This window comes from Lissotriton vulgaris, chromosome 3_2 (assembly GCF_964263255.1).
Source record: "Lissotriton vulgaris chromosome 3_2, aLisVul1.2, whole genome shotgun sequence".
In the NCBI taxonomy this organism is placed as follows: domain Eukaryota; kingdom Metazoa; phylum Chordata; class Amphibia; order Caudata; family Salamandridae; genus Lissotriton; species Lissotriton vulgaris.
This window is the reverse complement of record NC_141690.1, coordinates 177,267,704-177,284,280: the sequence shown is the minus strand read 5'-3', so window position 1 is coordinate 177,284,280 and position 16,577 is coordinate 177,267,704. Positions and strand designations below refer to the sequence as shown.

The 16,577-nt window shown below is 46.4% G+C and overlaps 1 protein-coding gene across 2 annotated transcripts in view; it reads left to right on the top strand.

The window, feature by feature from the left end:
• HGFAC (HGF activator) overlaps window positions 1-16,577 on the top strand; it is a 724,616-nt gene that overhangs the window by 658,534 nt on the left and 49,505 nt on the right. Inside the window, exon 13 of one of the 2 annotated variants that reach the window (XM_086964147.1) lies at window positions 11,957-12,105. The exons of the other annotated variant lie outside the window; for it this stretch is intronic. Coding sequence (XP_086820273.1) covers window positions 11,957-12,105 — 149 coding nt within the window. The remainder of the gene's footprint in view (window positions 1-11,956; window positions 12,106-16,577) is intronic. 2 annotated transcript variants of the gene reach the window in all.

Below are 16,577 nucleotides of genomic sequence, written 5' to 3'. Positions count from 1 at the left end.
AATGATTTGGTTAAAATGGAACAGACCATTTAATTTAATGTTAACATAGCATGGTTTGAAGTCTTGACCGAGAAGGCATTATTTAGCTTCAGCGGTCCACATATTATTTGACCTTTTCTTGGTTTATTTTTTTAATTCATTTCCAAAGCGATTTGATATCGTTTATTGTCAGGCTTCACATGCAGCTGCAATGATAACAAGTGTGAGAGTCCTGGTATTCCACACTAATGTATGCGCCAGGTAATTGGTTTATCACTAAAAATTGGCCTTGTAAGTCTCCTTAACTCTCAGGTTAGACGTGGACGAGCAGTCAAGGGAAGCTGTGTAGGGTACCATCCAACACATTTAGCACAGTTGCAATGAAGATGTGAATGTCCAGCCAACGGTGTGAGTAAAAAACTCTTTAATAATTTCTTTGAAAAATACAAATATATTAAGAGTAGAAATGGGAACTCAAATGATAAAAACAATTACAATACACAGTGAAAATAGTAGTATAACAACATACATTAGACAAACCAGGGACCATGACGGTGCACTCCAAATACTGATTGAGATCACTAAAATGTTCAGAAACCAACACAATGTCACATAATGCAGTTAGGTCACTGGAGTGGTTCAGCAATGTTTGCAAGCATTTATAAATCAGCATTGGAAAGTTCGAATTATACAGTGAGCTACAGCATATTTTGGAGGCTCCCTTTCAGATTTGCTTTATAATAAACTTTTTTAATTACATATGTAAAACTGGAGTTTAAGATTGAATGGCAGATTCATGGACTATGCACGTTTGTTTGCAAGTGTTGTAGAATTTCTTTTAAATATCTTCCCCACTGGAGGAAATATTCCTTGTTCTGTTGATCAAGTGTAAGGGGATTCTCTGGATGGGCTCCTAAAAATGTAGCCTAAAGACAACAGGAGGAATCTAGGGAACTAGAGAAAGTGCAAACTGCAAGGAGACAAACCATATGTGCAGATTGCAAGGAGACAACCCGTAAGAAGGACAAAATGCTAGACGGTAGAAGACACTTGGGAGATTGAATTTCAGAGAGGCATTTTTTTCATCAAGTTATATTTAAGAATTGGTGTCTAAAAGAAATTTAGATTGAAGTGTATTTTTCATAAATAACAAATAAATTAATATGTAAGGCAACAGTAGGACAAAAGTAAAGCAAGGGGAACAACGTTGTACTCTTAGCTATTTGACAGCTGCTTGCAAAACTTGGCTGAGAAAGTAGTAGTCCTACGAGTCCAAGAGAGACTGGAGTGAAAGCGCATCACTGTGCACGTAGCAAGTGTTTCCAAGCTTTATTGAATATGGAAACATCATAGTTTGTGCTGGGACTGGAATATACCTTGCATGGTGTACAGTTGTGTATACCTTGCATGGTGTACAGCCGTGTATACCTTGCATGGTGTACAGTCATGCTCCCCTGCCATGAGTGTCCTAGTGGACGTATCTAGTATCCTGGTGTTTGATTTAGGCCACAGCATCACAGTAATCCAGCGTATGCAAGAAGGCGTAGACCTGTCATTTGACATGAGAGTGGTCCCGGACTTGGCTTGCACTTCGAGGGGTGCACAAAGCGTGCCCTCATTGGTTAGACAGAGAAATCCTGCCCTTATCATAAATTTCGTATGTAGCGGAGTGGTGGGACCAGACCTTTTTAATCTGTGTTTATATTTACATTTATGTTCACAAAACTAGATTTCTTGGCTCGGGAACTATTAAGAAATGTAAAGTTGGGTGTTGGCGTGGTCATACTAATGATCAAATTGGCCGCCTAAACGTGAAGCACCGACTTCACTCTATGGCCGAATCCATCCCCATTAAACAGCCCAGGATGGCCGGGGTGGGCGATTAGGGGCCCATTGGACACAGCGCCGGCGGCCCCAGGAGTGTGGTTTGGATGGCGATTTCCATTGAAGGATGCGGGGGTGGCGTGGTCGGTGCGACCTAGCACAACCCACGGAGCATCCACAGACACAGGGGCCGTAGGCGAGCATGAGACCACTGAGCCTTGCTGGACTGTGCGTCAGCCCCACCCTTGCACATTGCTCAGCTCTGGTGGATGGGGCGTGGGGCCCCCCTCGGGGCCTGGGCTGTTACTGGCTGGCGGGCTTGAAAGACAGGGCCTACTTTGACTGGGGCCTGCTGGTGCGGGCCTGTGCATGAGTTAAGTGGTGCCTCAGGGGCCCTGTGGCATTTGTATGCTTGGGGGGGCCACAACTGGGACCCGTTGGGCCCTCCTGATGACCCAGTACAATAAAAGGTGGTCCCCGTAAAATAACACGTTTAGCAAACAGCAAAATATACATACATTAGCATCAAAAGGAAATGAAAAAGGACCGCAAATTAAATCAATGATGAAACAGTGTTACTTAATCACACTGTCACAGTAGTACTGTATATAAATAACATCATCAAATTCATAAAAGAGGTGCCCGGAAAAATGGAGAGGGTATTATTGTGAAGGATGTTTGGTGGTTACGTGTGAATGAAGTGATACAGGAGAGTAAGATCACTATGCAAGAAGACTTAATCATATATAACATCACAACATTGGCATATTAATCCGCCACAGTTTTACAAAATGATATACAATAAATACAATAGAACAATCTTTGTTGTTTGTGCGCTGGCCGTAAGACGAAGTGCCGAGGTTTCAAGCGCAATAAATTGTAGGTTCATTACCACCTTACGTAGGGGTCTTCCTCAGGACTGTGATAGGGCGGTGGGCACCATAAACAGTCCTACAGGGAGGGCCAAACTTGTGGTAGGTGGGCTCGTAGGCTCCTAGTGGAACGAGAGCGGGAAGTCTGCACGTTCAGCCGATCATATCCAGCATTTACCATCCACATACATGAGGGAGTCCAGCCCCAAAGAAGGACCATCCAATATAAAATCTGCTCTTCCCTTCAAAAATTGGATGCACCAAAGGGCACTGAATAGCTCTTTGGTGGTTCTGGTTACTTCAAATAAGGGGAGACGGGAACCAGCGCTGCTGTCGCTATACGTCTGGCGGTGTCCAAAGCAGAGTGGAGGGCTGACCCCAGCACTCCCCTTGACATTCTGCATTGGGAACTGGTTAGTACGGCAGTCGGCCGGGCCCTGTGCCTGCTTTTCACTTCTCCTACAGGGCCGGAGGAGGGTCAGAGTGCCCCTTCCATATGTGGGCTGACTCGCGGACCTCCTGCCTGCCTCTGGCGAGTCCTCTTTCACAGTTAGGGGCCTGCCTCGCATCACATGTGGCTGGGCCCCTCGTCACGCTGGCGGCCATTCTTGCCCCTACTAGGCCACTGACACGGCCGGGATGAATGGTGAGGACACTGGTGCTGAGTGACATGAAGGCACAGAAATGACATACCATTTCACATGGATGACAACGAGCATATTCCAGCAGAGGCATCTTTGGACACTGTTCACAGTCATACACACTACGTGCTGACCTCCTTAAGTATAACTATACCACGAGAGTGTAATGCATGATGCCTAGATGAACTTGGGCAGAAGCTGACAGCTACTGCTACAACCCTTTCTACATTATCCCAACTGTCAGACCTCTGGCCCCCATTTTCCACACTCTGCCACGAAATGGAATGGTGAGATCCCAAGCAGCAGAAGCTCCTGTTCGAGTAGAGTAAACCTAACACTGAGGAGGGGCCGATGGAGAGTTCCCCCGGAGGGGCAACAGATGTCACGCTGCAATGATGGCAGAACTACAAGCAAGCTTAAAATCTATCAATGCACGCTTTGACACCCTTATGCTTAGACTGGTCTACATGAGTGAGCTGCTCGACCGACAAACCTAGAAGTTTGATGGTTTCCGAGAAGCGCATCTCTGCAATAGAAGATGACACCTCATTGGTCATGAAGCACCTAGACAAAGCTGAAAAGCTGCTAAAGGCTGCGGTGAGCAAGAATGAAGACCTCAAAGCTAGGTCCAGCTGCAATAACATTCAGATCCTGGGAGAGGTGGAATACACAGACATGGGCCACCCCAACCTTTTCATCGAACGCCTCCTGACAGAGCTCTTTGGCAGGCAGAGTGTCATGGACACATTGGTGGTGGAGTGGGCCCACAGATCGCGTGGGCTGTGGCCTCCACCAGGCAACCACCATTCCTCCTCCTGGCCTGCCTACTCAATTTTAGGGACAGGGATACAGCTCTGCGTCTGGAAGAAGCCCCTGTCATTCCAAGGCTCTTCCGTCACTTTTTTCCCCAATTTTATGCTGGCGGTCAAGGAAGCGAGGTGCACATTTCTGGAAGTTAAGAACACCATTCACAAGCAGGGCCTTAAGGAGAGTGTTCTGTATCCGGCACGGCTGATGGTCGAAGTCAATTGGAGGGCTTGGTACTTTGCAATACCAGCTGAAGCTGTGGATTTTTGCAAGTGATACTGTAGGGCGGGAGGCTTCTCTTTGAACAATATCCCTGATTATCCATCACCTTCTACCTCCCCATAAGAAGCACACAGAATGCCCACAGAATGATCCTTGAGTGCTCCTCAATGCTATGCCTCCTTACTCCTGTTGATATATGTATATTGACGTGAACTGTCAGATGCCTTGAGTACCCCTAGCCATCTGAGAGTGCTGATTGTTGTTACGCTACATATAACCTGTCCTAATGCTTACTCAGGCAGGCACCGGCTGCCAGGGTGTTGCCACGTTTTGAGGTGTACACCCTGCTGCCTACTGTTAGGTTTATGTTTACGTTGTTTTGACATTCACTGGATATTCTGAATTCCAGAGTGGGTGGAGGGAGGGTTCTATTGATGTTTTGTTATAAGATACTGGAATCCAGGCTGTCGGCTATCACAACACATCTCAGGTGCACCACTCAGATAAGGACCATACACGATGTTAGGTGATGGTGCCCATGTTAGAGATGCACAGACACCTGAATTGGTATGCTTGACTTGGAACATCAGGGGCCTCTACTACCCTCGTAAAGGCAAGCAGATGCTATCCTAATTAGCACACCATGGCATCAAGATTGAGCTCCTCCAGGAGGCTCATCTCTCGCCCCAAGAAAGCTGCCCCTCTGCATCAACATGGGGAGACCACCATTTACTGGGCTGTGAACATTGATACAGAAGAGTGTTCATTTACATACAGAGCAAGCTTTATTGACAACTCTGGGATATATGTGATACTGTCCGGTGTTTTAACTGACACGCACGTCCTATTGCTCCCAGTATCAATGACCCTGATTCTAACCACAAGGTTTCTACACTCATGGGCTGGGTGGAAGCGGATCTGGGGGTCTAGGGTAGATACCTTAATATGGTGATTAATCCTTTGGTAGACACAATGGGCTCTATAGTGGCCAGAAAACCATGTGCAATGCAAATATTGTGAGATATAGTCAATACTTTCGAACTCGCAATGCCGCCTCATCCTCCAACACTTTTTATTTTGCCCCTCATGGTATATGAGCCCACATTGATTACTGGTTCCTCTCTGCTTGCGCTGTTCTTTTGGTGTTGGACGAGTTGCACCTCCCCTACACATTGTCGGACCATTCTCCAGTAAAACTGATCCTGTGGGTTCCCCATAGATCTGGTCCAGCCCAACAGTGACAGTGACGCTTCCAACGCACCGCTTTTTGTGACTCGGTCTTTCAGGTGGAACTACGAGACTCTATTGTAGAATTCTTTGCACTAAATTCTGGTTATGTTGACACACACACACCACCTTATGTGAGGCCTTTATGGTATATATCAATAAGTTAGCATAGCCAGGCATTCAGGCATCCTGTGAGATATTGGTACCCGCATGCTCCGATTAGAAACTGAACTGCTACTTATAGATCAGCGACATCGCCACTCAACTCTGATGGACGAGTTTCATGAATTGACAGACAGAGAAGTGGCTTACATAGGGAAACATGCAACATAGGGAAACATGCACAGGTACAACGCTTTAGAGAGGGCTAACAGCCGGGATGTGCGCTGGCCTGCTTTATTAAACCCTAATCAGCAGGGCGGGTATTTCATGGAACTATTGCACGCAAGGGGGCAATCGATAGTAGACAGCAAGAACGTACTGTGAGAACTAATGCGATATTACAAGCAGCTATCCCCCAACCGGGTGCCCAAACAATACTGCAACTGTCGCGGATTACCTGGCTGAGGTGGCAAGGGGCAGATCCTCTGTGAACCTATTTCCTGAGAAGTGATTATCCAGGTGACAGATGTCCTAGATGGGTCCAAGGCTCCCGGGCTAGATGGCCTCATGGACCATTTTTATAAGGATAATAAGCATCTGCCAGCCCCAAGTTTTCTTGAGGTGTACACTGAGGCATTAGAGTACAGGCCCCTCCCTCCAACACTCAACAAAACTGTAATCACCCAGCTTTTGAAACCCAACAAGGCACCTAACTTATGTACATCATATCAACCCCTCTCCCTCCTCAACCTTGATAATAAAATCCTTGCTAAGGTCATCACTACAAGCCTTGCTCTGTTAGTGGCGCAAATAATATCAGCAATAGAAACTGGTTTCGTCCAACACAGATCTACTTCTCTCAATTAGCACACGATTATTGCAGTATTCAATCAGATATCCCCTCATGTGCCGGCAGCAAACACCCTTTTCGTTGTAGAGAAGGGACTTGATTAGTTAGAATCACTGTTTTTGAGGGCCGCATTGGGTAAGATGGAAATTCCTAGGGGGGACATTGACCTTATCATGTTGTTATATTCTGATCCAGTGGCCTGTTTGAGGGCCCATGCGTTCCCTACAGATCCATTCCCAGTGACTAGGGATGTCCTTGCAGGGCTGCCCCCTCTACTTGCTATCATAGCACTGGACCCCCTTGTAAGGCAGATACAAGAGCAACACCTCTATCGAGGCTTACGATTTGGACGTATGCAAAAACAACAGTTGATGGTCCTCCCTGGACTGGAAACAAGCATCCTAGGACCGGTTTTGAGCTTTCAGCCCTCATCAGCCAGGATAGCTTGATTCCAGTGGCATGGAAAGCACACGACTCACGTCTGAGCATACCCGTCCCACTTGGGGTGACAAATGCAAAAAAAACAGTTGATGGACAGAATGCAGAACAATGTCATACATTCACCCCAGTACAGGGATCTGGGCCTACATCTGTCGTTTTTTTGCTCACCATGGCATTCCAGTTTGAAACCAGCTGTATACAAATCAGTCTTGACCCTGTGCCCCATGTGAACAGTCCACCCCGAACTGCCAAGCCAGGTCCTCCCTGGACTGGAAACAAGCATCCTAGGACATTGTTCTACATTCTGTCCATCAACTGTTGTTTTTGCATTTGTCACCCGGAGTGGGACGGATATGCTCAGACGTTATCATTTAAAGTAACTTTCTCATAACTATTCTTTGGTAACCACTTTAGAAACTATATTTGCTGCAGTATAATAACTATTTGTGTATATTTTTCTTTTCGGTAACTGATTTGTGTGAAAGTTGTTTGTCGCTACCTTAATCCTACTTAATTATCAAATGTGTAATTCCCTTTGGATACGTTTATTTACAAACACTCCACAGCCACTCACATACATAGAACCAAAACCAACGGGAGCACAAATTCGCAGGATATTGAAACACTTATAAATTCAATTCAATAACAAGCCTTCAATCACATGTACATCGAATTAAGTGTTAAAAAATGTAAAAACATAAATCATACAAATGTAGTGATATAAAAATCGGAAAGGACTTAAAAGAGACAATTACATTTGACATCAGGACGTTAATTTGTAAAAGTACAAAAAACCAACATATTGCAAGAAATCAATTCTTTATCCGAATATGGTTCCGTACAGAGCAAGTTTAACAACAGACAAGGCGTCAACGCGTTTCAGTGGATTAAAAACAATCAAACCACCTTCTTCAGGACAAACAATTATATCTTCTCCTCTCCTATGTATTTTTCATAAGACCTAGTTAAGAAAAGCATAAAAAATGCAATAGGTCTCGCCTTTGATTAAGTTAAAGCCATTTGCTTTGCTAATGGTATTGTATAGCAAAGCAAATGGCTTTAACTAAATGAAAGGCGAGACCTATTGCATTTTCAATGCACAGAGACACATGGACACACAGAAGCGCAGCGAGAGCTTGTAGTGCGTCTCCGTGATGTGTCTGCTCGGATGTCTGCTGTCGGAGGTGAGAGTGAGCAGCGATGCCTGAACATCAGATCGAGGAGTTAACCAACACTTGGCTGTGGGGGATATAAATACTACACCACGGAGACCTCTGGGAAGTGGGCTGCTTCCAGGAATGGGGGTAACGCGGGGTGCTAATCTGCACTTGTGATGGAAGCACATTGGCCGGTTTCTTTGAACACACACATACACACAGACACGCACACAAACTTGTGCAAGTAAACGCACAAGCCAACACTGACACATGCAGAAGGAAACAAACACTTATATTTCTATGCACACACAGACAGGAACACACACACTCCTGCAAGAAAACACACATACTCGTGCAAGCAAGCAAACACAAACAGAAGCACACACACACTCGTGGAAGCACACACAGAAGCACACACTGACACATGTAGAAGGAAACATGCACTTCTACTTCATGCACACACAGTCAGGCACACACCCATTCACATATATACCCATATGTGATTAGAGCCTTCAAAACACATACACATGCGCACCTACCTGCACACACACACACACGCATCCCCGCCCCCAACACACAGACCTCCCTCCCCCACTCACGGACCCTCCCTCCCCCGACTCACGGAAGCACACACACAGACGAGGGCAGGGTGGACATTCACATAGAGCCCAGATACCCAGACGAATCTGTGCGTTGGTGGGAGGGGGCTCTCAGCAGCGTGGTGGTGCCAGAGGAGGGTTAAAGGGGCGATAAGCCAAGTGCACCCCTCCCCCTCCCAGAGTCTGCTGCTAGAGGAGCACAGAGGTGCTGAGAGCGCAGTGAAGGGCCTCTCAGAGGCGCCATAGCAACGAGGCCTGATCCAGCTGGAGAAAGGGCAGGGATGAGAGGGTGGGAGTGGAGTGGGGGTCCCTTCTGCCGCCACACTCTCCATCTTGAGGCCCCCCCTCTCAAGACTTCACCAGTGAGGCCCCAGTGCGTGTGTGGAGTGTGTGGCTTCTGTGCTGGCCCTACAAGGTAACGAGCAGCACAGACCACCCTGTGACTGGTGCGGGGGGAGCCTGAGGGTGGAGTGTGGGTGGGGGAGCTGGGGGGGGGTGGCTGGCGGGGGTGTGAGCCAGGCTGGTTGTGCTCAGAAGAACAGGGAAGGCTGCAAGAGGGTGGGTGCGAGTGGGGTGGTGTAGGACAAAGATAGGAAGAGAAGATGGCGAATGAGAGTGAAATGAAAAAAAAACACACCGTCGTCCCGAGTTTCAAAATGTAATGTTAGCAGACAAAGACAACCCGTGATGGGCCCAAGGCAAGTGAAGAACAAAATCCAACGAGCGGGCCACGCTCGGGAATTACTAATCACCGGAAGATCCGAAGTCAGGTTGCGTGATTAATGCCCATCCTGCCCGCGCTCCCCGTGGTGCATCTTGCTGAGGGCACTCATTTCTGACTGAAAAAACACTGCTGGGCAGGCTAATGGCAATAATTGTAGCCCCCAGGCAGAGCCGGGTGTGCGTGAGAGGCACCAGCTCAGACAGACAGGGCTCCAGCTCTCGGTATTGATTTCTTGGCCTGTCAGCTGTCGGGAATGGCCGGGGTGGAAGAGTAGTCACGCTGGCTCTTACTGAGCACCCACGTTAACGAGCCGAGTCTAGGTAACAGAGAGCAATTTGTGCCGTAATGTCAGACTTGTGCCTGTGCAACATGAGTCTTTGCCGTTCAGAGTCAATGAAGGAAGCAATAACAAGCCCGGGAATGCGGCATGATTTCTAATACATGCTCAATCACAGACCCGGACAGGCACGTGCACACGCCCACTAAGATAAGAAAAAGTTTACGACGAATGGAAAGCAGGAGAGCCAGTCCAAGTGGACCGTCCCAACAAGCCAAAGGTAGGCAACATACAAAGCTATTTTCCAATGGCTGACCACCGTTTACCATAAACGGTGATGCCAGCCAATGGGAATGAGGGCGGGGCTTAAAGCCCTTTTGTAAAAGTACTCATTTACATTAAATCTCGCAGAGCGAGCTGCGTATGTGCGCAGCAACGCTAGTCGAGACATACAAAAAGCCATCTATAATCCATTGTTACATGAAATTCACATAACATACATATTTTGAGACAATGCATTATATCACCTAAAATTAGCACAATCGTTACTTTAACTGTTCCTGTATCCATACAGTCAAGTGCTTACCCAAAATTTGGAGCATCAATACAGCATTCATGCTACCCCCATATCCAATAAACCACCATCTGTTCAATTTGTTCACATTAACATCTCACTCATCCTCATTTCAACAACTGCCATTCATATTTCCTGCTACAGATTAATAATTATCCACTCACTGGTCAAACACTCGATGAGGTGCCTTTTTTGATTAAAATAACCTAACAGCGAGGCAAACTTTAACCTGCATATGAGATATAAAATAACACAAGTGGAGATGGACATAAGTATTAGCCCATTCCCCTGGGTTGCTCTTCATATAGGGGCATACCGGTTTACAGGCTTTTTATTAAATTTAATTTATAAGTGTTTCGATATCCTGTGAATTTGTGCTCCCGTTGGTTTCTTGTATGTGATTGGCTGTGGAGTGTTTGTACATAAACGTATCCAAAGGGAATTACACATTTGACAATTAAGTCGTATCCGGTGCCCTGTCCCTTTTGGTTTTGTCGGGCTCCTCTCTCTGTATTTTAGTTACCTTAATCCTAGCCAAAACTGAACTGCTTCTACCAAGCTCCCACTCTGCCAGGTGTTGATAAGGTTGGAAGTGAATCTCACGACTGAACAAAGGACCTTTAGGAGCAGAAATCTTGTTGGCAGAGCTTTGGCAGAAAGACTGGGGTGGGTCAGTTAAATAGGACATCTACCCGTAGGTTTCTAGGAATGAGTGGGGATCTCAAAGCACAGGTTTCGTACAAAAGCAAAGCAGGAACCCTGATAGTGCGTTTACACTCAATGGGGCTCTGGCGTGAGCGTGCGGTGTCATGTAGGTATTGAAGAGGGTGGGGTTGAGGGATGAACCTTGAGGGACACCCCAGATGGTGCTCTTGGGTTCCAAGGTGAGGGGAGGTGGGCGGATTCTCTGTGTGCGTCCCATGAGGAATGATGCAATCCATTTGAGTACGTCTCCCTTGATCTCAATCTGGTGCGGTCTCTTAACCGCATCGCTGCGGCGGCTTTTCCCGCTGTGTGCGGCTATTTTCAAAATACTGCGTTACATGACGAGCTCATCATCAGCATACGAGCGCCGTAGCTGATGACGAGCTGAGCTCGTCATCAGCATCGAAGGGGTTAATAGTGTGTGGTGAGATACAGTGTCAAACCCTGCAGAGAGGTCGAGGAGGATGAGGGCTGATGATTCTCCCCTGTAGAGTTGGATGTGGATGTCTGCAGGTGATCTACATCTGTGGGCAAGAACGATGGGGTGACATTAAGTGCTCCAGATAAAATGGTATTTTACCATGAGAGCTCCTCATAGTGTGTAAACACTGGAAAAGGCATCTTTTTCATACATCCTGTAGGTATTTTCACAACCACTAGATGGTGCCCTAAGGCTGAGGCCTTGCTTTGCTGTACAGCAGCGCTGGACCTGATTAATCAAACGCCTGCTGCTCCCCAATGTCTAGCTCCACTGGCCAAGACATAATTTAGAGAGACTTTGGCTAGGCTCTGTGATTACCTGAATCCGAGTCCTGTGGTTTCTCACTTACAATTCAATTAGCCTTATTCCCCTTCTGTCCCGAAGGTGAAAGTATCACATCTTAATTTCAGCCAGAGCAACCCTTTATTTTTCTCTCCGTCTTGTATAATCATTGTTTTGTAAATTTTCTTTTAGACTCAACGGAATACGCAAACCACTTGCAAGAGGCAATCGTCCCAATCCTGCCTGAAAATAAATGCAGTAGCCCTGAAGTGTATGGAAGTGAAATCACCGACAATATGTTCTGCGCCGGGTACACTGATTGCAGAATTGATGCTTGCCAGGTGAGGTGTGAATGCGGCTGATTGCCTTCCTACGATCATGTACTTTGAAAAGCATCTTCATGTAATGTTTGATCAGAAATGCAGACGAAAAGGGTAACACACCAGTTGCCTTTTATATTATTTTGTTTGAAAATAAATCTTTTCCAGCTAACTCCTCAAACGTGAGTCAGAAGCAGATTTCCTGCCATAGACCCGAAAATGTTTTGTAAATTCATTTTTTTAACAGTTCCAGGAGACAAATGACATTGTGACAATTCCCTCATCTTCTTTATCTTATATTGTTTCTCAAAAGAACAATATCCTTTTTAGTACAATTTTATCTCTGCCTGTTATCTCATAGGCCATTATAACCAGCAAAACTCCCCTTCCTCCCTCCCTCCCTCCCTCCCACCCGTAACTCTTTCTGTGTCTTTATGTCGGTGTTGATCCTGTTTTATTAAATCTAGAGGGTGTCTATTATCCTGTGGTAAATTGTCTCTTGTGTATCAGTCAATCATCACCTTCAGTGTCACCCTAAAGTGTCGTACGTCCCTATAAGTCAGATCTTCCCAGTGGTCTCAGGCTTGAGGGGGCTTGCACATCTCTGGTCATGGCCGTCCATGCCCCAATATCGTCCTCGAGTTTGTCATGTTTCCGGATCTGTTTCATTCGGACCTTTTCTGCTGTTGCCCATTTGCACATGTCCTTCGTCCATGCCTCAATTCTGGGGGGCATAGGGCTCATCCATGTTATAGCGATCCGCTTTTTCGCTAATATTAACCCCAAGAGTACAAACTTTCTACGTAGGGGCATATATAGGTAATTTCCATTTTCCGATTCTCAAATTGCGATTTTTACGGAATCGCTATTTGAGAATTGCAAAATGGAATGTAGGTAGTAAATCGCAATTTTTTAGTGAATCTCAAAAATTCCTTAATTGCGATTAGCAAATTGCGAATCGCAATTAAGGAATGAGTGTCCCATTCATTCCTATGGGCCAAGAGGCCCATAGGAATGAATGAGGATACATTCTCAAATTGCGATTTTCTATGAGAAACTCGCAATTTGAGAATCGCTTTTCCAAGGGTGCCAGAGTATCCAAAGGACAACTGTTGCACCTCTGGAATGTGCATGTAAGTACATGTGGTGCACATACTTGCCCTAATGGCACTTTGAATTAAAAGAAAAATGCATTTTGACAGGAAATCGCAAAATACCATCTACTTGGAGTAGGTGGTATTTTGCGATTCCTTAAGCCAAAATCGCAATTTGCGAGGCACCCCTACATAGCATTTAAGGAATCGCAAAATTGCGATTCCTTAAATGCTTGAGCAAAATAAGGAATCGCAATTTTTGAGATTCCTTATTTTGCAATGTGGCCCATACAACCAAAACTCTGTTTGCGATTCGCAAACGCCGAAATTCTGCTAATTCCGGCATTTGCGAATCGCAAACAGCTTCCTACATATGCCCCTTAGTTTCTTTTTTTTTGGAGTGGGTAATAGACCTAACAATACCGTACAGATTTCTCTAGCCATCTCACAGCCTGTGGCGTCTTTTAGCTTATTTAGGATTTCGATATAATATGGAGTTAAAATCGGTCACGTCCACCCCATATGTAGGAACCCTGTATCTGCTTCTTTACATCGGGGGCACTCACTGGAGCGCTCTGGATATATTTTGCTTAGTGTTTTGGAGGTGAGGTAGGCCTGATGATCAACATTATATTGTATCAGCTTAAAACGTGTATTCAAGCTCACTGTTCTGACCCCTTCATGGATTCGTACCCCTTCCTGTTCCGTCAGGGGATCTCCCACCCCTTCATCCCACCTTGCCTGGATAGGGGGTGTACCCCCAGTAGGTCGTCCCAGATCGCTGGGTATAAGTGGGAGATCAAATGCCCTCCCTTGGGCCAAACAGAGCATTACCTGCAGCACTTTGGCTGTAGGAGGTTCCTCAGGGAAGGTTGACCATATCTCCCTAGCTACCTGGACTATCTTTTCGTATTGCAGAAACTGCAATCTACCTAGTTCAAAGGAGGTTTCTGCATTAACTCTAGATATAAACTGGCCGGTGTTATATACGTCTCCCTTCATTAGAAAGCCTCCTTCTTTCCATCTCCACACTGACATAGAGTTGGCTTCCAAGCCCCCGTGCTACCATGCTCTCTACATTGTTGTCAAGTGGATACATTTACGTTTGGTGCCCCACATAACGTCAATCTTTAACCCATCTAGCACTTTGAAGAAATTACTAGGGATTTTGTATAATGAAGTTGTAACGCATAAAGGCATCGAGGCAGGATAATAATTTTTGTGATGGCGATCCTTCCCATGAGGGACAAGAGCAATTCCCTCTAGAATCATATGGATCCTCGAATACCTTCCACAACTTTCCCTAAATTGAGTTCTGCAGACAAGGCAGGTGTGGGTGCCAGTTTAATCCCTAAGTGCCTAGGAGCGGTAGACACCCAGGGAAGCCCCACTACTGGGAGGGTCACTTGGTTTCTTTGCTAATCTCCCGACTGTGACTAGTTTGGACTTCTCATGATTCGTTCTGAGACCAAATACTTCCCCAAACTCCTGTAGTGTCCTAAGTAGAAAGGGCGCCGACTGTCAGTCGTTGAGTTTATACTAACGTATCATCAGCATATAGGGAACCACGTGGTTAGTCTCTCCCAGTGGTATCCCCCATGTGCTCAGTCAATCCCTCAACGCTGCCGCCAAGGGCTCCATCGCAGTCGCAAATATGAGTGGTGATGAGGGTCATCCCTATCTGGTTACCCTGTCCAGCAGTAATGCGACCGACACCCTTCTCCGAGCTCAGATTCTGGCATGAGGAGCTGTATAGAGTAGTTGTGTCCATTTAAGAAACCCCTGCCCACCCCCCTTTTTGTACAACGGACCACACATATTATCAGTCCACTGAATCAAAAGCCTGTTCTATTTCGAGCAGGGCTATGGCGTAATCCTCCTCATTAAGGCAAGGGCACCTTAAATTATGAGTGGTTTTTCACTTTGGTATAAATCCAGCCTGATCTGTGTGGATCAGGTAGGGCATGTGTGGGAGGAGTCTAGCTGCTAGGATCCCACTTAACAGTTTCACATCCAGATTTATAAGCGAGATTGTTCTATATGAGCTCGGCAGCCGGGGGTCCCTGTCCAGTTTTGGAATCATAATTACCAGTGCCTTCCTCATGGATGCCGGTAGAATCTGAGTCGATTCAGAAAAGGGGGTGGTGATGGACAGAGTATCTGAATTAATCAGAACACTTATACCCAGTCAACAGATCAGGGCTTGATCCTTCACCGTTTTTTAGCTCACTGCACCATCGCAGCTCAGAACCTGGCTACATGCAAATTAGTCTGTCCCTGGCCCAGTGCATCATGGGAACAGGGCAGACCAAACTACCAAGCCAATTCTTTTACTGGAAAGGAAACAAGCTTCCGGGGACCGGTTTCTGCCGGGCCGAAGACGGCTGTAGTGCAGTGAGCTAAAAAACGGTGATGGATCAAGCCCTGATCTGTTGACTGGGTAGGAGTGTTCTGTTTAACTCAGATACTCTGTCCATCACCCCCCCCTTTTCTGAATCGGTAGAATCTGAGTCAGCATAGCTTCATTATATACCACCAGTAGTCCGTCTACTAATAAGGGTTCAAACTGCTGATAAACTTCAGCCGAGAAACCATCGCTTCCCGGAGTTTTGCCTGTTTTCAGTTGTCTCTTTTGTAATAGGAGCCCCCAGCACCTCAGCAGAAACCTGATCCAACCGGGGTATCTCTAATGAGGCCAAGAATTCCTTTATCATCTCTCTTGGAGGCGGGGGAAGCTTTCTATAGACGTTAGCTAAATGTTTGGCGAGTATATCAAGGACCAACATTGGCGAAACTTAGGCAGGAAGGGCTCTTGAGATCATCTGCTAGTTTGACGCTGGCAATCAGGCCACTCCTCCCGGTACCGTCGCCAAAACAGGACTGTAAGTTTGCACTACTTAACACTCGTTCACTATCAAAGCATTGCTTGGAGGTTTTCACCCTCTTGCAGGAGGATGACGTTGATCTCCTCTGTGTCACCGAATCCTGGCTTAACGATTTTTCTACGCCAGAGTTGGTGGCGGCCCTGCCCCCTAATTTCTTTGCCATTTATGCTAACCGCCCAGAGAATATTAGAGGGGGGGGGGTTGCCATCTTGTTTAGAGACACTCTAAAGACTGAAACCCTGTGTTCGGAGTGTATTGAGGGTGCTGATGTCTTGGCCGTGAAAATCTGTTCTCCCACAGATTGTGTGGTATTCTTGTTAGCTTACCGCCCGCCTGGCACATCTGCTAAGTTCATGGACCCCTTCCTGAAAGTGGTGCATGACCTTCGTTCCCGCTATGAAGGGTTGGTGGTGCTTGGTGACTTCAATTTTCACTGGGAAAGGACCCCTAAAGAGAGTCAGGCCCAACACCTGGAAGAGGTCTTAGTGTCCCTAGGTCTCACTCAGTTGGTGAG